We start from the raw sequence: 23861 nt of genomic DNA, 5'->3' as shown, positions 1-23861 counted from the left end.
CGGGAGACTCCTGAAGACAGAGACCACAGCGGGACGGGGCTGGGCAGCGTGGGTGCGGGCAGGAAGGGGGCACTTGGGGCGGGCGGTGAGCACTGGGCGTGTGAGTGACGAACCTCTGAATTCTACTCCAGAAACCAACACTGTGTGTTCACGGATCTTCAAGTATGAAAAATAAAGCTCAATGGATCAGAAACAGTGAGTAGAAATAAAGGGAACCGCTGAGTCTGAGAATCTGAAACAAACAGGAGTTTGCCTGCTGCTAAACGGGGAGTCGGACAAGAGAGGAGCCCAGCGGTCGGAGCGGGAGGCCACGGCGTGTGGTGCCCCCCACGGCGGCCACGGCCTGAGGATCTGCTGCCTCGTCTTCCCAGGGTAGGCTGGGCCCTCGGGGCCCCCATGCGAGTTATGGGGATAAGTGCCCAGAAACGCTTTAAGACACCGGCCTTAGGGGGTCAAAGGCTCCGCGCACAGGGAGCGAGGGGCAGAGGGATTCATTCCACACACGCGTGGCGCTGCTCTCCAGTGGGTGGGGGCGGCCGCAAAGGTGCCTGCGGGACTGTGCACCCCGCGCCTGCCGCCCGGTGCCAGGAGCTCATGGCGCTGCCCTGCCCCAGTCTGAGGCTCATGCTCGGGTGTGGTCTCAGCGGGCACGGAGCGCCAAGGGTCTGACACGGGGCGACACAATGCGGCCACGATTCACAGCCCTGACAGCGCCCTAGGCGCTCGCAGCTTCCAGAGAATTCACCTGCTCGGTTCTGGCCACGCTGGCGGCCAGCCGGGCCACGGCGACTTCCTCCCACGACCGCGAGGCCCAGATTCGGGAGCATCAGGTGTGGGGCAGAGCCTTGTGCAACAGAGAGGAGCCCCAGACCTTGAAAGCCACGGCTTCACGTGGGATCTGGACTTAGGGAGAACCCTCTCTTTCTAAGGCCGTTCGGGACACACACTTTGAGTCCTTGAAGCTGCTCAACACCTCTTCCAGCAGCTCTTTATTCTGAGGGGCTGCTCTGTATGCTGGGACCGTACGGAGGCCGTCCCTGCTGAAGGCCACGGCCTGGGCTGGGGACCCATGTAGCACTCCCTCGTGGGCGGCTGTCCGCAGGTCGAGGGACAATGGCCGCTGTCCCAAGCCGGCAGGATCCTTGGATAAAACCCTACAAGGAACCTCTCTTGTTTTATCACTTGCTGATGCCCCTCTGGACCACTGTCTGGGGAGCGGGAGGGCAGGAGGGGAGGGTGATCGGGTGGTCCCTAGACAAGGCGTTTAAGGCACCAGCAGAGCCAGCAAGAATCCCGCTTTTCCTGGAGCCAGTCGGACACTTGAGGAGGTCAAACCGACACTGAAAAACGTCCAGAACAAAATTCAGGGAACTGATGGGTTGACGAAGTGAAGTCTGTTGTGGGATGCGGGTGGCTAATGTCCCCTTGCTTGTCAGGACTGCGGCGGTAAGTTATTTGCAGGGACACCTGGGTGGCTCAGTCAGTTAATTGTCTTCGGCTCGGGGAGCGATCCTGGGGTCCTGGGATGGAGTCCCACGTGGGGCTCCTTGCTCCGTGGGGCGCCTGCTTCTCTCTCTGCACCTCCCCCCCGCCCATGCTCGCTCTCTCTCTCAAATAAAAACCTTAGAAAAGAGAAGTTACTTGCAGTGAGTGCGGAGAGAGACGTTCACGGAACTCAGTCTGTGGTCTGTCGTGTGCGCTGGGGTCCCCTGGGAAGGGCGGTGGGAGAAGGCGCTGCCCGGCGCTCGGCGCCCCCGAGTGCAGGGGGCCTCACGGAGCAGGACACAGAACCCGCATTTGTAAAGCAGACGTGTGTAGAGCGGGGCGGGGGTGTGTCCCTCCTTGTTCTATGATGGGATTTATTTAAATCCCCCCGATTCCAGGAAGCTCCCTCCAGTGGAATCCCCTCTTTAAAAATCCCGTCTTGTGACCACACGTGAAACTGGAGGTGGACGGACCCGGTGCGGTGCTCAAGTGGGAGAGCCGGTAAGTCGTCAAAGAAGCAGAACGTGTGGGAAGATGCCCGTGGGAAGACCCGACGGGCGTGAGAGACGGGGGAGCTGCCTGGCGTCCCTGCCTGAGAAGCGTCGCCATCCCAACAGCAGAGCGCTCAGGGGACTCGGCTGCCCCGCCCACCCCGAGGTCTTCCCCGTGGCGCCCAGGGTCGGCTCGCGCACACGGGGTCCCACCCAGGGCGGCGCTGCCAACACTCTCCGTCTCTCCTTAAATTTCAAGAACGTTGGCTTCCAAGTTTACGTACCCGCTACATACATTTTTAAGCCTGGAGAGGTTTTTAAGCCCTAGATAAAAAGTATTAATCATGAAAGAATGAACACTTCAAGAACATAGTATGATTAAAGTATTAAAACTTTTTTTGGAGCCGGGGCGTCTGGTTGTTTCAGTCGGTCAAGTGTCTGCTTTCGGCTCAGGCCATGACCCAGGGTCCTGGGACGGAGCCCTGCATCAGGCTTCTTACGCAGTGGGGAGTCTGCGTCTGCTGCTCCCGCGCCCCCTGCTTGTGTCCCCTCTCTCGCTGTCTCTGTCACATAAATAAAATCTTAAAAGAAAAAAAAGTTCCTTTTACATTGAAAGGATGTTCTTGAAATTTAAGAAAACCAGGGTCTCGATGGGGTGGGCTTCGAGCTCTCCTGGCGTGGGTTCCCGGCCGCCGGCTCGTGCGGACAGTCCGCCCACCATGGCCAGCAGGCCTCCTGGCAGGTGCGCACCCCCGCACGGCCTCCGTGGTGATGCCTGACACACAAACCCGTTTCGTCGGCTTCTCCCCACAAGGTGTGCACAAGCAGGGCTCCCGTGCACTCTCTTCTTCAAGGTAGAAAGACAAGGTGTGTCAAGTGTGCAAGAGGGAAAGCCTTCGGTTTGCACGAGCCGGTGGTCTGGCTTCTGCCGTCAGGAGGCGCTGAGTGGGGGCTGTGCTCTGGCCGGGGAGAGCCATGCCCGCCGCACACGGCCCCAGCTCCGCCTCGGACAAGACCCGGTGGGCTTGGGCACTGTCCCGCAGGTGTGTGCACTGCACACGCACACACACACGCACACGCCTGGCGCAGGCTCACGCATGCGCCCCGCTGTCCAGAGCCTTCTGGCCGCACCTGCAGCAGCCGGGGGTTTCTGCTGGCCTCGGACATGAGCTGTAGTCTTCTGTCTCTGGACCGAAGGGGACAAACTTGCATCCTCTTCCCTTGAAAATCAAGTATACCAGGACCTAAACCCAAAATACTTTCCGTTTTTTTAATAAAAAACAAGTTCTGAATCACTTTTCAGGAGAAGCTATGATGCTTCCCGGTCTGTAGGTAAGCCGCGAAGTCAGGCAGGAGCCGGCCTGCAGGTGGTGCTCACGGCGACTGCAGCGTGCGGGGCTGCTGGGGCGCCGGCCACCGGTCCTCCAGCCGGGGCGTCTGCACACCGCGGGGCACCCACGGACCTGAGCATTTGTGCCCAGCGCCCAGGTGTGAGTGAGCTCGCTGGCCGCTGGGTGTGCAAAGGGACGGATGAGGGAGACGCCTGGCCCTTGGGGAGCCATGCACGGGTGCGGCTGCCTCTCCCACCACCCGTGCAGCAGGTGCGGTGCGCTCAGGGCGGGAAGGAGACGCAGAGGCTGTGGGGTTGCGGAAGCCGCAGTGTGGTCAAGCCTCCTGCTCACGAGGGTCCACGCAGCCCAGGGAAGGGCCCGACTCATGAACGCGCTCAGGTGTGTCCTGGAGCGCATCCTGGCTGCGGGAAAGGGGCCTGCAGGACGGCTGCCAAGCGCCCGGGAACGCCAGGGGCTCCTGGTCGGGGAGTTTGTGGCTCGAAGCAGCTTTGCCTGAATGCCCGGGCGGTGGGGACGCAGAAGCCAGCCGGGCCGGGCTGCACGGGCCGCTCCTGGTCAGAGAAACAAGGCCTTCAGCGCGACTGGCCCTCCATCCTCCGGTCACCAAAGCGGCACCACGGGCTCCGCCGGCCCCTCCCCCCTCAGTCCCCCGCTCCGCTTCTGATGCGGAAGTCGGAGTCGAGGCCTGGCGGGGCACGGTGCGGAGCCCCGCTGTGACTCCAGGCTCTGTTGGTGCCGCCCGTGAAGCACTGGGCCCTCCTCCGTGGATGCCTCCCGGCCTCATGGAAAGGAGGAGCAGATGCCCGGGGAGGCATCGGGAGGAAGCCCAGAGGCTGGGGGCACAGCACGGGACGGTTAACACGTAGCTCCGCGGGTTCTGTCCTGTGGAAGCCCAAGCGACTCCAGGGCCCTCATGAACGAGCCACTAATTCAGGGGGCAGAGACACATCCCCTATACCACTGCCCCGGCCAGATGGCACCTTTCTCACTAAAGCCTCAGACTCCTACTTGACACAGCCTGTGAACTGTCACTGCAAAGTGACCAAGATGGCTGCGCGTGGGGACTTCCTGTCACCAGGAATGGACGGGGTGGGGGGCGGTCTCCGCAGGATCCGGGACATGCCCTCGCTGTGCGGGGAGGAAATGGGCACGAGGTGGGAACTGCGGCGGAGCAGGGCCCGGGCAGGCCTCTGGGGTCCCCAGGGAGAGGGTCACGGTGGCAGACGGAGTGGCCTCGGCGGCCCGGCAGTGGGCCGAGCTCTGCTGGGGAGCGCCGCAGCAAAGCCACTGGGCGTGTGGGGCCGGGCCCGGCCATCGGGCCTGCCTGGGGAGCAGGACAGATGGTGACGCTGCTCACAGGGTAGGGGAAAAGTGGATGGACAGGTTGGTGGCCCAGGAACCAGCAGAAGGAGGCCCACTCACAGAAGGGACGGCCCAAACACCAGCCAAGTCAGGCGGGTTGACCCAGGTTTCTTGGTGTCTCGGGCTTCGTGTCTGTGGGTCGCCACGGACTCGTCAGACACGGAGGAGCGCCAGTAGGCCGTGTGAGCAGATCCGACCCGGGGCGTGTGGGAGGGAGGGCTGCTGCTCTGCGGCGGCCTCACGGGGACCCGCGTCCCCCCACTGGCTGGTCTGAGCACCCAGAGCCGTCGCCCGCCCGCGCTGCTCATCGCGGTGGCCTGCTCCACGGGGCAGGGACCGTTTAGGAGATGAATCTGGGATCGCGGTTCACAAAATTACCCAAACACGTGGTGCTCGTGCTGCGTCCGTGGGGTAAGCGGCCCATCGTGTCCTTCTCTCCGGTAAGCAGCGCCTGCGGTGTGGCCCGGCCGGGGTCCCGGCCCACGGATACAGCTCCGGGACCCTCCTCCGAGTCCAGGCCACAGCCGGCTGTGGGCGCACACGGCTCCCAGTGCTCCCAGTACCGCTGCCCCACCTGACCCCGTGAACCCGGCCCTGCCACGAGCCACCGGGCAGCTTCGTCGTGGGAATGCGGATCCCGTTGGGCGGGGGAAGGCGTCCACCCACCCTGCCTGCTGCGCCCGAGAGGCCCCCAGTGTCCTGACACGTCACCTGGACTGCTCGGAGCTGGGGAGGAGGCGTCCGGCTTGGAGGCCGTGCTGACGCCGACTCCCTGTGGAACCGCCGCGGGTGAGCCCTGGGGACGCCAAGTGAGTAAATCCCGTCACAGGAGGACACATGCCGTGTGGTCCCAGGCAAGACGCCCGCGGCTCCGTGAGATTTCGGGACAGCGAGTGGGATGGAGGACACGCTCCTTCCTGCAGGCGGCCGTCGCCTGAGGGGCACCGTGTGACAGAACACAGGAAGCAGGCCAGGCCACTGACACAGAAGGAGGGGCCGGACCCCGTGGGCACAGAGACCTGCGCACGTCCCTGCGGCGCGGGCACTTCTGCGGCCCGTCTGCGCCCCCACAGGCCTGCGGGGCACGTGATGTGCACGTGCAGTGCGGTCCCCGGAACCTCAGCCCTCGGCAGACAACAAAACCCCAGGGGGCCGCGCAGTGTGGCAGCCTGGGCCTCCCTGCCCTTTGAAGGGGCTTTCTGGACACGAGTCGCCGTCTGGAGGCCGGGAGGCCGTGCTGCGCCCCCGGGACAGCCCAGTGGGGTACGGCGGGCCGGTGTCCGCAGTGGCCCCCCGCGAGTGACGTGGCCAGCCAGCAGCCGCCGCCTCGGGGTGGCCCTCCACCGCTCCGCCTGGCCGAAGAGACGGCACGGGCACACGCACAAGGCGCAACTTAGGGAAACACGTCGGCGGCAAGTGCGTCCCAGCCCCCTGAGCCCCGCACCCCGAGGAGCCCCGTGCTCCGGAAAGGCGCCCCAACCAGGCTGGGGACGATGATGAGTGACCAGCACGGTCGGGGCCGCGGAGGAACGTGCGGAGGAACGCGCGGAGGGACGCGCGGAGGGACGCGCGGAGGAACGCGCGGAGGAACGCGCGGAGGAACGCGCGGAGGAACGCGCGGAGGAACGCGCGGAGGCTTCAACCGCGGCGCAGAGAGCTTTGTCTTCCGGCCGCCTGGTCATCGGCCTGCTACTGAGCCGGCGGTGGAGAAACAGCCCCAAGGATGCCTCGTGTGTTCTCCGAGGCCCCGAATAGGACACGGGCCCTAATCCGCGGGAGCCCGAGTCCGTGGGCGCGGGTGTGGGTGCCCCGCGTGGGCCTGGGGCGCTGGAGGCCGTGGGGGTGCGTCGCGAGGGCTTTTTTTGGTCCTCATGCGATTCATTCCTTCTAAGAAAAGGAAACGGAAAGAAAGGTTTCGCGTCCAGCCTCGGGGCCTTTGATCTTCCGCTGACCGCAAGGTCTGCGGCTCCGCCTGCAGCTTCCCAGGCCAGACAAAGGCAGCCCGGGCCGCACCGCCCCGAGAGCCGGGAGCCTAGAACAAAACCCCAGGGGGCCGTGCAGTGTGGCGGCCTGGGCCTCCCTGCCCTTTGATCTCTCCTGAGACCCAGTCCTGGGCCCCAGGTCAGAGGATTTCACTCCGCACACACGCACCTCACACCCCAGCAGAAGGAGCAGGTGAAGAACAGAAGGGTCCGAAGGCGGCCCTCCTGGGCTGGCCCGTTCTGCGCCGCTGGGCTGCATTGTTGAACGCTCGAGCGCTGGAGGGGATGCTGCGGGTCATGCCGCGGTGGAGGCCCCGGGGGCGGGTCCATGCCCTGCGGAGACCCTCAGACAGGCCGAGCTTGGACAATGAAGTCCGCCCCACCCCGGCCGGCTCCCGGGGCTGCGACCTTCTTCAGCCGCTGCGCCGGTGAAGCCGGCCTGCGCCTCTGAAAATCTAGGCCACCTCCCTGACCCACGGCTAAGAGAGCAGGGACGTCCGTCCACACTCTGTGGGTGAGCCGGGCTCCCGTCGGATGCAAACGGGCCCCGTGTTTCCCTTGTCGCCTTGATTCACCCACACGGCGTCACGTCAAACAGCAACAACCGTGCGCGGCCCTCGGAGGGAACCTGGTTCAGGCGCAGGGAAGTAGCACTCTTGCGACAGGCAGAGAAAGAGGGTGGGCGTAAGGGGGGAAAGATCAATTCTCTCTGGGCTCCCAGTACTTGCAGATTTGCACATGAAAAGATGTCCAGAGTGCCATGGAGGGTCAGGAAACTTTCAACTAAAGAAGTTAGGGCTGTGTTAGGACCCGAACCCGAAATACGTCATTAAAACCGGCACCAGACTGTCTGTCTGTCTGCTTTGGCTTCTGTCTTCGCACGTCGCCGACACTTCCCTCATTGGGGGCTTAAAATAAGATTTGATGGTGCAAAGCCCGTTTCCTGCTCTCCGCGGTGGCTGGGCCGGGGGCTGCCGACACGGAGGGCTGGGGTGCCCAGCCCGGATCTGCTGCGGACCCCCCGGGCACCGGTTCTGCGCGTCCGTCGCTCAGGTGCGCTGGTCCTTACGTGAAGAGCAGGGCTCACGACCACATTCTTGGCCTGGGGGTCCACTTTTCTCCTCCCTTTTCGCCAGAAGGAAGTGGGGTAAGGAAAGTGCTTAGCTTGGGCTCGCCGGCATCTGCGGGAACGCGCCAGAAACGATCTCTGTAATCAGCACCTGCTCCTGCTTCTGGACAAACGATGGAGGACAGTGTCCTGGAAGGCTGGGGCCTGTCGCTGAGAACACGCAGGTGTGTGCACGCGTGTGTACAGACCAAGGGAATGTTCTGTTCTCAGGTGAGGGATGATGGGGTCCCCACCGCGGCGGGCTTCCTTCCAGGTCCCATGGGACGCGGATGGGCATGATGGGAAGAGCAGTATGCCCGAGTCGCCGTGGGAACTCGCCAGGACTCTCCAAGAGCTGGGTCCCATGTGTGTCCTTCCCCAACAGTGGCTGTGGGGTGTGCTCCCTGGGCTCTGAAGAGACGCCCCTGGCTTCGGTCTGGAGAGCACGTCCCAGCGACCAGAGCAGCTCAGCGTCCACACATCTGGGGGGCCCAGCGGGCAGGGGACCAAGCTCTGCCCTTGCCGAGCCGCTCGAGGCCGGGTGGGCCGCCTGTGCCAGACCCGAGTCTCCTCCTCCCGGGGTCGGGTGCTGCAGCGGTGAAGTGCGTGGACCAGAGTGCGAGGGGCCGCGGCGGGAAAGGCCACGGCAGCCCGCTCGCCCAGCTGTGGCAACAGGGGGGCTTGCACAGAGGATGTGGCCGACACCGGCTGGCTCGGCCTCTGCGGGGAGGCTCCCCAGGCCCCAGGCAGCGGCTGCTGCTGCCCCACACCCCGCGCTGGGCCGAGCGCCGCCCTGGCCACAGGCACCGGCCCCGAGAAACACCCTGCTCGCAAGGACAGGCCTCACGTGACTCAGGGAGGGGACCGAGGCCAGGGAGAGGGGCCCCCCAGGTTGCCATGGCAACGCGGTCCCGGCTCAGCCGCCACAAAGCAGCTGCGCTGCCCGCCTCACCTTTGGCCATCTTGTTGAGAACCATGTCGATCAGGACGTAGGTGCCGCTCCTGCCCGCGCCGTCGCTGCCAACGGAAGGGGAGACGTGAGAACAGCCCCGGCCACGGGACCCCCACGCCCACCGAAGCCAGGGCCAGCGTTTCCCTCCGCGTCGGAGTGAGGCTCACGAGGGGAGAGGGAGGCTTGACTTGGAGAGAAAGAGGAAGAAAGTCGGGTGAGGAAGAGTGACGGGATGGGGGGAGGGGGAGAGGGCAGAGAGGAGGAGGGGGGAGAGGGCAGAGAGGGGGAGGGGGGAGGGGGAGGGGCGGAAGGCCGGCGGGAGCTCAGCTTCGAGGCACAGGATGAGCCCGTGCCCGCGCGGATCTGCTCCTGTCTCCCCTTCTCCCTCTCTGGCCAAAGACGTGGTGGGTTTCGTCGGAATAAACAACACACGAGTCTGGCCGTGTCCGTGCCGAGGGCGTCTGCACTGGCGGTGAGCAAGGTCACCCCAGCCGTGACTGCAGCGTCCCTGGGAGAGGGCAGCAGCCCTCGGCAGGGAGGCCTTTTCTGGGGAAGGCGGCTGCTTTGTGAGGCCCGAGAGCGTCTCCCCTCGCCCCAGAGGCCTGAGTCCCCACCCCCGAAGCAGCTGCTAGATGGGGAATGTCCCGTGCGTCCTCTGAGCAGAGGCAGTCGTGCCCACTTCAGGATCAGGAATTACGTGACCACGTTCCCGGGAGAGCTGGCGGGGCCTCGGGGGCCTTTGTGGGAAGGGCTCATGGGCTCTGGCTTTACCAGACCCTCAGACCCGTGGCTGGAAAAGCCGCGGGGACCCGCAGGGTCTGTGCGTATGGGGAAAAGCCGCGGGGACCCGCAGGGTCTGTGCGTATGGGGAGCTCGCTCATCACCCTGTCCCCACTGCTCCCCAGGTGACACCTAGCTGTCCTGGTTTGGACGGGCCTCCCTCCCTCCCACGGCGGCTCGGACACCCGCACACACCGGCCACTGCGGCCGCCGCAGGGCACCTCTGCCTCCACACACGGACACACGCGGGGACACACCACATGCACTGGCACAGACACACGCAGACACACACACACGGAGGCACGCACCTGACACACACTCCCTCCACACACACACACTCACAGGCACACCCCCGACAGACACATGCAGACACACACACACATGGAGGCACGCACCTGTCACACACTCCCTCCACACACACACACACACACACACACTCACAGGCACACCCCCGACAGACACACACACCCCCGACAGGCACGCTTAGGCACATACACGTACACTTCTTGACCGCACGGACAGACTGGGTGTCTGATCCTTGGAGAGCTGCTTTCTCTCCCAGCAGAAGGGAACGTGCTATAAGACACTTCCACAAATCGGAGCACGGTTCTCTGACCCAACGAGGTGGGTGTGAAGCCCGGACGAGAGGGCCCCGTGACACGGAGCTTCTGGTGGGACCTCTGCTTGTCTGTGCGGGTGCACCGGGCTTCAGGAGCCCCTGGATTTTACTCCATGGCCAGACTCGCATCCTAAGCTGGGTGAGGCCAACCCTGGGCTAACTCCCGACTCTGCCCCTGCTCCTGATGGGCCCCGAGCGTGTCCCCAGCCTCTCGGTTCCAAACCTCAGCTGAGTGAGCTGGCGGCTGAGACAAGGCCACGGATGAAAAACACCATCGCGCGGTGTTTGTGTGCGGGCAGCGTGTGGGCCTGAAACCAACGGGCGGCGGCCCCGGCGGGTGGACCAGCCCAGCGGGGCACACGCGGCCGCGCAGCCTGGACCTTCCGTCCGCAGCCTGGTCTCCTGCAGCAGGGCCGTTAGCTGCGCGTGTGAGGCGGCGAGAACGCTCGCGTGGGAAGGTAACTGTGGCTCCTTCTCAGGTAGCGAGCCGGGGTAGTGCGCGGGAGGAGTGGTACTTGCCTGCAGTGAACAATTATTGGACAAGAACGGCCCCTGTAGCTCTTGTTTACTTTTCTGAAATAAAAAGAGACAGAAATCATGGTTATGCACTACGACTCCTGTCTTGCAGACGAACGCCTAAGCCCCAACCAACAGACCGTGTCTGTGACATCGTTTTGCGACTGTCGCCTCTTTTGACAAAGAGAATCAAAATTACACACATATTTTCAAAGATTTATTTTTCTGTTCAATACCAAAGGATTAAACAGAGCTTTAAAACCAGTTCTGACATCGCCACACTCACTTCCCTTTCCCAGCAGGCGCCGCATCACTTCCCTTTCCCAGCAGGCGCCGCAGCCTGTCACCAGCCTGTCCCACGGCCCCGTTGAAGGCACCAGTCACCTGGGCTGCCTGGTGGTGACGGAAGAACCCAGATTCCTTGCTAAAATGTTTGAGTTCTGCCATTTATACCCCAAGTTTCTTACACCCTAGACATCATACTGGAACGTAACACGACTACCGTCTCCAGCGTTCACAGGGCCTCTTGGCTCTGTCCGTCGGCGGGAGCGCTACATCGCCGAGAAACTGCAGTGGAGACAAGTCCTTCCTTTGTATGAATATGTGTGTGTTTACAAGCAACTCTGCTGTGCAGATTTTACACCACAGTTTAGAAGAATCAACAAGCATAGGTTTTTTGGTCACCCAGCCCTAAATCAAAAAGAAGCACTGATTTCAAATGCACTGTATAGCTCCGAGTTTGTCGGAAGTCAGTGAAACATGAAACAACTAAGCGTGTTTACAAAGTGCAACGGAATTCTCAATAAAATATTTCTGCACAGAGAAAAGTCAGTGGAAAAACGTGTGCGGGGCTGTGTTCTAAAATGCTCCCTATGAGTTTCTACAGTGTATGACATGAAGCAAAATTGAAAACGAATGACCGTGCAGAAAACAAAAATCTTTTTCCTCGCACCAGACGTGGGAAAACGTCACCGTTCTTTGCAAAGGCTTGCCTGCCCAGCACAGGGTCCGCTGGAAGCTCATGATCTGTCAGTGGGTGGCCTTGTCCCCAAACCCCAGAGCTGAGGGGTTGGGAGGTGGGGGGTGTGTGCAGAAGGAGCTGGCAGCCCGCCCAGGCACCCAGCAGGTGTTTCCAAGTCTGCCCCCAGAGCAGAGCTGGCTGCTCCTAGTTCCTGTACAGGCTGAACAGAGTGAGGTCCACACGGCCTCCGAACAACAAGGGGGGAGCCTGGGTACAACGTGCCCCAAAGACGGGCCACGCCCAAGGCCACTGGGGTAGCCCTTGATCAGGGGCTGCCTCCCGTACCGTGTGGAACCTGCAGACCACCCAAAGCCATCTTAAAAATGAGAAGACCCAGAAACGCGGAGGAACAAGTACTCAGGGTCCCTGTGGCCACGTCGCTACTTCTGCTGGAGCTTTTTCTCACTTTCGAGGTCATTGCAGTGTGAGGGTTTAGTGGGAAGGCGAGAAGGTATGAGTGAGCTCATTAAAATCAGCGGCGGGCCCGGATGCCCAGAAGGTTCTTGGACCTTTGAGAATCAAATGGATTGGAAAATAAATCTCTTAATTTCTCCTTCTAAAGCCTCCCACTCTTTGAGTCCCCTGGCCAGCTCGGTTGGTGGAGTGTGCGACTCTCGGGGCCAGGAGTTCAAGTCCCAGGTGGGGTGTACAGATTACTTAAAAACTAAGGAAAAAATCTTTAAACCCCCATTCTTAACTCAGGTTGTAAAGGCAACATGAGCTTTAGGTCTGACGAAATGGACGCCAGACCCTCAGGACGAACCGCAGACGTGAGCTACGAGAGGCCGGCTGGCCCCGCCCAGGCTGCGCACATGCCCGCGGGCCCGGCGTGGGCCTGCGTGTGCGCGCACGGTGCGTACGCGTGCCAATCAAGCAAGCCTGGCTCAGACTCGATTTGGGGAAGGTTCGTTCCTACAGGCCTATTAGTTTCAAACACAAGGTTTTCTTAGCAATCTCTTGGTCGCTGGAGAACAGTCTGGCCGTTTCCTACGTGGCGGTCCAGGCTGGGTTGGCAAGGCTCTCCCCGTTCGCCTGCTCGCACACGGCTCAGTCTCCAGGTTTGGGGCATTTTTTCTCATGGGGCCGAGCATGGAAGTAGTACGTTAAAAAAAAAGAAAAAGAAAAAGAAACCACTCCCAGATCCCCTTATTCAGACTGTACCGGTTTCAGAAAACCGTCACCGTAAGGGGCCAGGAGAGCAGCAGCTGGTCAGCCCCGTTTCTGGCAGAGCGCACTGAGGGTAACTGCTCTTAGAGAGGACAGAGCGCTCCGCTAAGTGCCCTGCGGTCCCTGCTCTTACGTGACAGAACAGAGCCGCTTCCTCTGACGGCGGTGACCAGCCGCCTCGACTGGGGCCAGGGAGGGCTCACTGCGGTCTAACTGTCCACGCTGGCCCTACCCCGGCTGAACCTGTTTACGAACAGCCAGAAGCCCAGCGTGCATACGGCGTGCTGCCCGGTGGAGAGTTTTATTTACAAAGAATCAGAAGCTTGTATTGTTACAAGGAAAAACATCACAAATAGAAAAGTAACAGCATCACATAGTCAACAGAAGCGTTCACCTGGTCGACCCCAGACAGAGGCGCAGGGCGTTCGTGCAGATAAGCCATACACAGCTGTCTTGTTTGACTCGATTAGAACAAATCAGCAGTCGGCGAAAGGTTGCAAACGTTCAGAAAAATGGATATTATATGTATTTCAGCAGGAGGACTTCACTGAGAAAGAACGATTAGTAATACAAACCGACCCGTGGGTCCCTGAGTGAGGAGGAACTGTCACGCAACCAACAGCAAGCCAAGGTCAGAGGTCGCTAGAGGCTCAGAAAAGGGGCTTCCCACACTGCCTTGCAGCAGAGTCACAGCCTCCAATGATCACTTTTGTGACTATGCAACTGGGCTCATATTACTAGCTGCAACATCACAAAAATGACACTGGCCACCGCTCACGAGCTGGCAAAGTAAGGGTCTGTCCATTTCTACAGGGTCACGATGTGAGTGCCGTTGCGTACAGCAGGACGGAGGGCTCAGAGACACAGACGCAGAGAGAGAATTTTTAAAAGCAAAGCCCTCACATGTGATGCTGATTATCTCCTGGCTTGAGCAGCTCCTCTTTAAAGTGGAAATGTGCTCCCTCTGGGCTCCCGAAGTAATCACACGTCTCAGCGCCTGACGCACCCTGGCCGGAGCGGGGGAAGGCGGGGCGCGTGGTCGGGGACAGGGGTTGGCGGGGGGAACCTGTGCATAAGGTGACCAGTGTCTCCGGAAGCCGATGCCCCTTTCCGATTGCTGACCTTTGGGAGGTTCTTCTACCCAGAAAACCCCAAGACTTTTGATTCTAATAGACCGGCACATGTCACCGGAACAAAAACCTCCTGGAGCCTTATCTCCCGAGCCTCCGGGGAGAGGGAACTTGGGGCATCCGTGTTTCTCGGGGCAGGTTGTACGCACCGAGGGCTGGTCATGTATTGTTCCGTTCCATAGAGGGATATGGATTTCCACATCCGCCCATAGCATATATGTGCAAACACACTGGGTGAGCGTAAAGACAAAGCTGGTCTCTCTTTGTAGCCACGTCCTTTGGCCAGTAACGACTGCTTCCCAAGACGCTATCTCAGGAAATGCGCTCTAGGTCAGATTCTTAGGCAGCCTGCCTTTAGAAAGAAATGTGCTTTAAGGAGAGTTATCTGCTGGCCAGATCGCAGGGATGGACTGAGGGAACCATGCAGTCAGTGCTGTGGGGTGCGTTCAGGCCTTTCTGTACCGTGCACGCTCGGTATCTCTGGGCGGGGTCACCAAACGTGTGCCACGGCTGGGACACCACGAGCCCATCTCTCCGGGAGCTCTTTCCCACGCTATTTGATCCAAAGAACTATTCAAATAAAGATTTTGTTTTGCTTTTCAAAGTAGACTAAAAGGCAAAAGAAAGAGTATCACGATAAACTTAAGAATGTCTAACACAAATTCAAGAAACGCAGCGGTCAGCCTGAAACCCCACTGTCTTGCGTGACGTGGCCACAGACTCAAGGATGGGAACTGCTCGGACACGAATCCCCCCGGGGTGGGGAACCACGCTGGACTAAGGTGCACTTTATTTCCTAGTTCGTTGTTCTGGATGTCTGCCTGCTTTTGCGAGGAGGGGTGTTTCCCACTGGTTAGGCGTGAGAGGGCTCCGCAGAGCCGGAGCTCGGGCTCTGCGCCGCTCAGCACCTGCCTCGCTGGGCGACTGCCCGTTCTTGACCGCCACAGGCAACAGCTAGTGCCGGCCCCCGTCACCACCGAGTCCAAGGGACAAGCCAAGCTTCCATCCTGAAGTCCCCCCTTTTTTGCCTTGTCCATCGCTTCCTGAACGATGGAGTCCAGCATTGATCTCAACAGCTCAGTAAACACCCTCTCGCGCCGGACAGCCCCCTGGGCAGCCGGCTGGTGGGGCGTGAGCAAAGACTGGATGTTTCCAGACTGTCGGCTTCCAGACTGCACTAGAACACACAGTTGTGTGCTGATTCCATCCACGCTCTCCCCCAAGATCTAAGGTCCCCCAGGCCAGATCCGGGCCCACGTCTGTTATGTCTCATTATCCTGTCCAACCAGAGAGTATCCAGACTAAAAACCTGCTTTTCCTCATCAATATCCTGTGAAGCAGGAACTTCAGGAATCCACCACTTGGAGAATCTTATCAGAAACAATGACCACATTTCCATAATTCTAACGTGGCTATGTCCCCCCGTTTTAACTCCTGTAAAACCAGAAAACACCTTGCAGGTTCCGTGCACCGTCATGGAACCCCTCCCCCACCCTCTGCCTCGTATCGTACAGAAGATACCAGCGACCCTGGAACAGCGTGGCTCTGAGCTGTGCCGGTCCACTCACACCTGAATTTTTTTTTTCAATAAATACAGGACAGCACTGAAAATGTATTTTCTCTTCCTTGTGTTTTCTTTTCTCCGGCGTGCTGTACTGTAGGACCTCAGGGTCCAATACACCTAGCACACCAGGATGTGCGGACTGACTTCTTGTGTCACCGGTAAGGCTTCCAGTCAACAGAGGCTTATTAAGTTTCTGTTAAGTTTCGGGGGAGCCAAAAGTCAAACGTGTATGTTCCACCGTGTCGGGGGCTGGTGCCCCAAGCCCGTGCTGTTCAAGGGTCGACTGCACGTTTATGATCTGTAACTACAGACAGAGCGCGTCGTACAGCCAATGACCCCTTAGACGCAGGAACCCGGGTCGGACCGCGCTCCCTCCTCTCACGCCCGCGCTCCAACCGCGCTACCCTGCTTGCAGGGCTGTTTGTCCTACCTGCGGAAATCCAGGAGGGACCTCGCGGAGGAAGGCACTCCCTGGTCATACCAGCTCAGGAAGTGGAACTGGGTCACGGTGCGCGTCTCGCTGGTTTGCAGGTTCTTCAGGTAGAAGCTCCTGACGAGGAAATCCTCACACCAGATGTGCTCGGAGACAAGGTTCACCTGGACGGGAGGAAGGGGGGCATCGGGAACGTGAAGGGTTGTCTGAGCACCGTGGCACTGGGAGCAGCGAAGGGCGAGCACTGTGGGGACGGCCCACGGGTCGGCAGAGGCTGGACGGCCCCTCCTACCGTCTCCGTTTTAACCGGGTTTATGCAAACGCTCACTGTGGGTTTTTAGTATTGCCCAGGTGCATTAGCCAAATAGTTATAAAATTATGTTACAATCCAAAGTGATTCTAGCTTTCATCCTTTGTATTTCTAAGCCATCCAAACCTGCAAAAAATCTATGCTTTGGAACAGAAACACCAGCGGGTTCCACTGCACCTTGAATCTCACAGCAGGTGGCTGCTCCCCGAGGCGGAGAAGAGACTGGGTTTCCTGCAGCAGAGGGACTGGGTGCCTTTCGGGGTCAAGGCCATGCTCAGTGGCCTAAAAGCCAGGACTCTGAGCTAGGGCTGGTCCTCACACCCCCACCCCACAGGACCCTGCCTTCTGACTGATGTTTAATGCTGAACAACGGGCTCATGTGGGTTCGGGCTGAGCTGCCCAAGTTGGCACCATTTATCGTCGATGTGGGCAGAGGGTCTGGCAAGGGAACGAGCCTCGAATCTGTGCCTCCACAGCCTTGGCTGCCGCAGGAGGCCACGGTGCAGGCAGACTCTTGCTACAACAGCCCAGGAGGGTCTGTTGCTCGGGGCCTGGCTCCAGGGGCCTCCTCGGGGCATAAATGTTTTTTGTTCCGTCTGTCTGAATTTGGAGCCCTAAAGCTTTACAATTTATGCCAGAGCCCGGGGTGCCATCGCACGGCAGTTTGGAAGGTCTGGGGGTCCATGGACTGCGGGGACCTGGGGACGCCTGCCTGCCCGCCTTCCCGAGGAGGGGCCCTGCTCCAGCGGGGCGGCTCCGGTCCCCTGGGGTGTACCTCATAGACGTGGTAGAGGTTGGAGCCTTCGTCGGGCCAGTAGTGGTAGCACTGCCGGACGCCGTTCTCCGAGAGGGGCGTCAGCATGACGATGACCACACAGCCACTCTCCCACACCATCTGCAGACAGAGACAGGCCACGGCCACCGCATGACTGCCGGGTCCCGCGGGACGCGTGCAATCCCTGTGCTCCGTGACGCAGGCCACGGGGGCTCGCGCACGAGCACTGCCCTCTCCTCGGCCACGCCTCCTCCGTGGCTGGCTTCCCGCCGCTGAGTATGCCCTATAGCTTCCACACTCCACAAAACATGAAACACCTCAGTGGCTCATTCCACACCATTTAGAACCTCTTGAGACCTACGCTCAGCCGTCTGGCCTCTCGGCTTTGGATCTGTGGAGGGAACCTACCACACGGTACCATCAGGCAGGGTGGCCTCTGACGCTGTCCCCACAATGCCACGGGGGGCACGTCTGCTCCCGCAGGCGCTGCGGATAGAACCTGTTTTCCGGTCATTGTCATTGTTCTGCATGACTAGAAAAGCGTTTTGCTTTGTGACTCTGCCGTCCTATGGGAAGCAGACTCTGCTTACAGAGAGCCATGGCTGGGGTTTCTTTCACCTCCAGGGAATATGGCCACGCTAGGCCACGAACACAATTCACAGTAGCCACGTTACAAGCCACAGCGGACAGACGGACACACACCCAAATGAGGAGGACAGACACCCGGGCCCTCCGCGGGTCTTCGTCTGCAGCTCCCAGCCCAGTGGCCGTGACCCCGCGTGTGAACCCTGCAGCGTCGTCGCCGAGACCGCGGGTTCCGTGGGCCACGCAGAGGCGGCGCTGCGGAGCACGTCGGCCTGCTGAATTACAGAGCCCAGACGAGTCTGCTTTGCCCGCGGTGGGTTACGGGGACTTCACAGAAATATTTACAAGCAACTGCATTTAGACGTAAATTCAGTATCAAGAGAGCGTCTATTTCTTTTAAATACAGATAGAATGATCCCACGAGAATCCCCTCATTAAATAAAAAATCCACATGGCTCAGATAGAAAACGCTTTTCCTCCCTAGTTCACGTCACGAACCCCCTTTAAGTTATATTTTATGAAGAGACGAGTCCACGGTGTTTCCCTTTTTGAGTACTGATTTATATTTCCACGTGATGGGAATGGTCGACGCCTTTCCCGCACGGCCCAGCGCCTCATTAACCCTGGAATTTCATGGAAGCTGCCGGTGTTTATGAAAAAGCCCAGAAATAAATACGAATGTCGCCCAGAGCTACATGCCTTCCTTCTCCTCGGCGCACGGCCCGCGGCGGGGGAGAATTCTGGGCAGGCGTCTCCCTCCCGGCTCTCGCCGCCCCACTAAATTGGTCCCTCCCGCACAGAACCGTTTAATGTGTCTTTAGAAGGCGGAGAAGCTCATTGAAGCCATTATGAAAATGAGGAGAAACACAGATTTTATGAGTGTCATAAAAATACAATGATCTAGACCGTAAACCAGTCATCGAACACCCGCTCCTGCCACCCAAGTGTGACGTTAGGAAGCCCCTCGTTTGAGGACGGGTCCTCCCGGCCGGGCAGCCCTGCTCACTGGCCCGCGCCGGGCGTCTCCGTTCAGGAGCCCGTCGGCTCTCCGAAGACCTGGCTGGGATGAAATCCAAATGAAACAATTTGAACAAACAATCCCAGAGGCACTCTCGGGGATCATATTGCTTTCTAGGTCACCGAGCCTATGGGCAGAAAGGGGACTGAGTAAATCACGCCATCAGGCGGCCCGGCTCCGTGTGTCCACCCGGCTGGCGGCGGGAGTCCGCGCGTGGGCCGCCGGCCCTGTTCTCCCGTCGCACCAGCCGCTGACCTGCACGGCTATTATGGGCTCCGGTGGGATCCAGGACGCCGGAGGGACCAGAAACAGGGACTGGTTTCTCTGCTTCCGCTTCTGCGGCTTCCCCGGGCCTCGGGCGGTACCCGGCTGTGGGGCCCTCTCTGGGGCACCCTCCTCATTCTCTTCCGGGAAGCAGTGGTCTACCCCGAGGATCTCCGTGTGCCGAGTGAGTGAGCTAGATGTGCGGATGCCAGAAATGGTGATTTCTAGCACTTTCCGGTCCAGTATCAGCGCAACACGCCCAGTCACTGCCTGGTCTACTGGGCACCTTCACCAGACACCCAGCAGGTCAGAAGGCTTCGAGGTAACTGAAGTCTCCGCCGAGAGCCGGGTGAGCACAGTGCCCTGCGGTGCGCCCCAGGGCTCTGCCGTCCTGCCCGCAGCTCCCTCCATCTGGTGACTTTTCCCAAATGGGAAGCAGCTGCTTCCGTCCTCGGATCCAGATGAGGCCACCAACGTGGATGGAACATGAGCCTTCAGGGCTGAACCCTGAGTATAAACGGGGCTGTGCTCAGAGGAACCAGGTCCCACTTGCTGGAGAGCCTCTGCTCGGATGCTCCGGGGCCGGCGCTCAGACCCGGGACGCCTTCATGGCGCGGCTTCATGCCCCGAGGCGGTGGCATTGGCGACCTCTGGTGTATCTGGTCCCGGCCGCACTCTTCTTCGGCAATGGTGCGCTGCAGGGCTGGGAGCGGTCCCGATGTCCTGTGCCACCACTGGCCGCCAGTCCCTAGGAGCCCGCCCCGGGCTGCGTCTCCGGGATGACGCAGCAGATGAGCGTGCCCGCAGCTCCAGGGGCAAAGACAAGCCTAATTAAAGCAGATGGAAAGAAACCGCAGTGTCTCTTCGTCCAAAGTTTGTCTTGAAAACTAACTATTCAGCAAACCGAACTCTTTGAAAGCCCCACGGAGACCTGATTAAAGGAAAGCTGACCCATCCGAAATCGCAGGATGCCCAGGTCACGTTCTCTGTCAGGCGCCCGCTCCCTCAAGGCATAAAACTGCTCTCTGTACTTAGATCTCTTGTGATGTGTCTCTCTCTACCTTTGTCATCCTTGTTCTGTGCTCATGTCTTTCTCCCACTGGCCCAGCATCTCTGAGAAGCCCAGAGGCTGGTCTGGGCGCCATTTCCACGCTCCCCAGCAGCCAGGACCGTGCCTAGCTCTAGCGGATGCTCGGCTGAAAAGAACACATATGTTTAGAAGAGACCCCTTGAATATTTCTGTAAAAGGACACAGATAAAATCCTGTCTAAGGCAGGCCTGGAAGGAGTTCTCCCGGGACCTGCTCAACGCCAGAAAGGCTTTTTTTTTCATTTTCTTAGACGGGAACCATGTGCACGGGAGTTGGAGCCGTGGGCACGTGAGGCGGACAGCTTTTCTCGTGGGTGCTGTAGCCTCCACGGGCCTGACCGTGCAGCTCATTTCTGTGCTGGACTTACTTTTACAGGTTGAGGAGAGATATCTGAAGTCTGGCCAAGAGAAAGTGGACTCAGATTTTAGGAGTCCGTTAACAAGGTTTAGTAATGCTTGCGTTTTCCTCCTCACGGGCTCACTGGCGTCCGTTGGCTCTACCATGGTCTGAAACACATCCACAAGGGAAAAAGAAGTGTCTGGGACACTTTCTGCAGTCGAGACCCCCAACCCGCCCTTGGCCTCCCCGAACGCCACGTCCGTGCACTGCGCCAGGCTTCCTGCGGTCACGGGCTCTGCATCAAGGCACTCTGGGGACAGGCGGGGAGACCTCTGTCGTGTCTTCTGCGCACAGCTCAGAACGCACCCACCCAACCCGCTGTTTGGCGCACGAGACGTCCGCGTGGGCCTCCCCCGGCGATGACGACGCCGTCCACGCTGGCGGCGTGATGTCGGGTGCCGACACCCTGCGCCCAAGCCGGTCACGTGGCCACCGTCCCACAGGCCGTCCATGGCAGTCTCGACCTCTGAAACCCCTCCCACCAGGCGTAAAGAAGGCATCTCAGTCAGAAATCCCTGCCGTGTCCCTGGAACGGGGTACACGTTCTCTAGGGAAGACGGCGCGGCTCCCTTAGCTGGAGGCTGCTGGGTGCGAACCCTGGTCACGCGGGGGTTCCCAGAGCCAGGGCACTCGCTTCCCGGCACGCCCGCTTCATCCAGTCCCGTGCAGTCCCTACGGGCTCTCGTCAGTGTTCCGACGTCTGGGACGCTCCCTGGACCCGAGGGCGCGTCGCCACTTGGAGTCGTCCGCTGTCCTTCGGCCTTGCTCCCCTCCGTGAGCGACCTGTCGTCCGCTCAGATGCGCGTGCCGGCTCGGGCTGCGGCTCTCTTCCTCCTGGAGGAGGGGCGCAGCGGGTGGAGGCGGGTGAGGAGGGACGGAGGGCAGGACGGAACCAGGAGCGCACTTAGAAACGGAACGGCCGGGATGTCTGCAGCTGCGATCTGGAATACCAGCCGGAAAAGGAACTCAGGCGGCCCTGGGGGCGCCTGGGGGGCTCCATCGGCGAAGCAGCTGCCTTCGGCTCAGGTCGCGATCTCAGGGCCCTGGGATGGAGCCCCGTGTCCGTAGGGCTCTCTGCTCCGCGGGGAGCCGGCTTCTCCCTCTCCCTCTGCGTCTTGCTCATGCTATCTTGTTCTCTCTCAAATAAATGAATCTTTTTTTAAAAAGGGGAGAAAGCGCTCAGGGTATCTGTCTCTCGCCGAGGCCCGAAGGCTGCGGAGGGGACGCAGGGCTCTCCGCTGTGCGTTCCCTACGCAGAGTCACGAGTGCTCGGCAGATCAGGGGTCTCCAGCCCCACGTGGAGGGGACGTGGTGAGCTTGTGTGCAGGGAGTCCGGCGAGACGATCCATCAGCGGTAAAACGTCCTGGCGCGTCCCGGGTGTGGGACTGAAGGGGTTTTCCCAAGAAATTAACTCCCATCAGTTCCTGTATTTCCTTTAATTTAGCCCAACAATGTGCTTGAAAACCAGCCAGTCCCTAAGCTAATGGGGCTCTGGAGCCAATGTCCGCTTCCACAACTCCGCGCTGCCCCAGAAGCAGGAGACCCGAGGGTGTCCGGGAGAAGACCGATGACAGCACTTCACGAGCGTCACATGGCGACGGGGCTTTGGGGACAAGCTCAGGCTCTCGGGGGGGGCCTCTCAGGACGGCCAGGAGCCCGACGTCTCACCTGAGCCCCGGTGTGATGTGGTCCCTTGAGGAAGAGGGCCGAGGAGGCTGTGGCGGCCCTGGAGCTGGGGGAGGCTGGGGCTGGCCCTGGGGACCAGGCTGGGGCTTCTCTGGACACTGGCTCGGCTCCTGCGGGCTTGGACGGAGATGCCTCCGACAGGGCCGTGTGCGGCCAGAGTGGACTGCCCAGGCGCCAGCCACGTCTCTCCCTCTGCTCTCCACCAGGCGCGGGCCGGGGGCCGCGAGGGCAGGGCAGACGCACAGACTCGGTCCCGGGCCGTGTGTGGGCTCTGGGGACCTGCCGCGTGCAGGCTGCTCACCCGGGCTTTGTGTGACTCTCCCTCCCCGGTCCCCTTCTCGCCTCCCCCGCCCGACCTCCCGTGGAGAGTGCTCGGGACAGGGAACGTCTGCCGTCTTGGGCTCCCACGGGACCACGGCAAGAACTGCGATCAATGACGGCCTCTATTGAAACCCAGCCCATCCCTCTTGGGAAAGAGAGCGAGCCCCCGTGAAGGCTTCGTAGCGGAGCACCTTCGGAACGTGGCGGACAGGACTCGACGGGAGGGCTTTCTTCTCGGAGACACGTAGCTCACAGCGTCCGTGTCTGCGCCCGCTGCGCACCAGCGGGACCCCCATCCACGGGGCGGGCCCTCTGCCCTGGGCTGCGGACTCTGGGCCCCATCCCTGCTTGTTGGCCGCCGGTGCCTCCTGAAAGAGCTCCTCTGTCCGGCGGGCCGGGCCGGTGTCCCCTGGGCTGCGCCGCCCTGTGGTGAATGCGGGGACAGCCGTCCGCATCCTGTGCAGAATGTCGCAGGTCCCGGGGCCGGGGGCTGCCGCTGCCCCGCTCGACCGCTCCCACCTGCAAGTCGTCCCCTCGTATCCGAGCTCGGTGAACGGGGTGGCCTGACTTTCTGTGGCGACGCATCAGCGCGGCCACCGTGGAAAGCACTCGGTTCGGGCAGCTTCCCCTGTAATACGAGAGGAGGGAGGCAGTCGCCTGCTCCTCAGATCAGGCTTCCCTCGGGACTGGGTGGGGAGAGACAGAGTGTGTGCAGGTCCGCCGGGAGCTCCACTGTGGCCGTGGGAAGAGGGGGGCCCGTGGCAAGAATAGCCCCCGGCCAAGTCCCCGGGACGGCCCCTCCTCCCGCTGCCCAGGCTGCCCGCATGCCCGTCCCACAGCGATGTCTCTTCTGGGCGAAAGCTGTCCTCACGCTCCTCTGGAGACGGCTGGCGTGGAGCTCAGTCCGCGGGTCCCAGGACGCCTCGGGGGGCCGGAGCTCACCGCCGGCAGCTCTGACCTGCTCTGGGCCTCGAGAGCCGGCGACGCGGCGCCTTTGTGGACAGCAACATGTTAACTGTGCGAACGCCCACCGTCTCCGCGGGGAGGCTGCCTGCCGTGCGTTTCTGTGAGGGGACGGGCCCGGGAGCAGCGCCTCCCCAGCACGGCGCCGTCTTCCCTGTGGAGTGTGGGCAGCAAGAAGCCTGAGTTCGGGAGACCCGGGTCTGAGTCGTGCCCTGCCTCTAGCTGGCTGTGTGGACTCGGGGAAGTCGTTAGCCCCCGGCACCAGCCTTCTGGTAGAACCGGGACCACGACCTTCTCCCACCGCAGTCGAATAAACCTAGGACGTACCTTCTCTGCCATTTCCACAAGCAGACTTACGCAGCACTGAGAACTCCCGTTGCCACCATCCGTCCCAGAACGTCTGTCTTCCCGAACCCAAACTGTCCCCGTTAAACACCAGCTCCGTCCCGCTCCCCTGGCGCACCCCCCCGCTTCCTGTCTCCCTGGA

General features: G+C 60.8%; 1 protein-coding gene across 6 annotated transcripts in view; it reads right to left on the bottom strand.

Moving 5' to 3' along the window:
- The window catches only part of PTPRN2 (protein tyrosine phosphatase receptor type N2), a 709963-nt gene that overhangs the window by 9688 nt on the left and 676414 nt on the right, over window positions 1-23861 (bottom strand). For all 6 annotated transcript variants that reach the window (XM_032303991.1, XM_032303993.1, XM_032303992.1 and 3 more), the window contains 4 exons: window positions 17048-17167; window positions 15960-16126; window positions 10651-10704; window positions 8733-8797 (listed from right to left, as the gene is read on the bottom strand). In XM_032303991.1, the coding sequence (XP_032159882.1) occupies window positions 8733-8797; window positions 10651-10704; window positions 15960-16126; window positions 17048-17167 (406 nt within the window). The remainder of the gene's footprint in view (window positions 1-8732; window positions 8798-10650; window positions 10705-15959; window positions 16127-17047; window positions 17168-23861) is intronic.

This window comes from Mustela erminea, chromosome 11 (genome assembly GCF_009829155.1).
Source record: "Mustela erminea isolate mMusErm1 chromosome 11, mMusErm1.Pri, whole genome shotgun sequence".
Classification (NCBI taxonomy): domain Eukaryota; kingdom Metazoa; phylum Chordata; class Mammalia; order Carnivora; family Mustelidae; genus Mustela; species Mustela erminea.
Note: the sequence above shows the minus strand (reverse complement) of the source record. Positions and strands in the feature narration are given on the sequence as shown.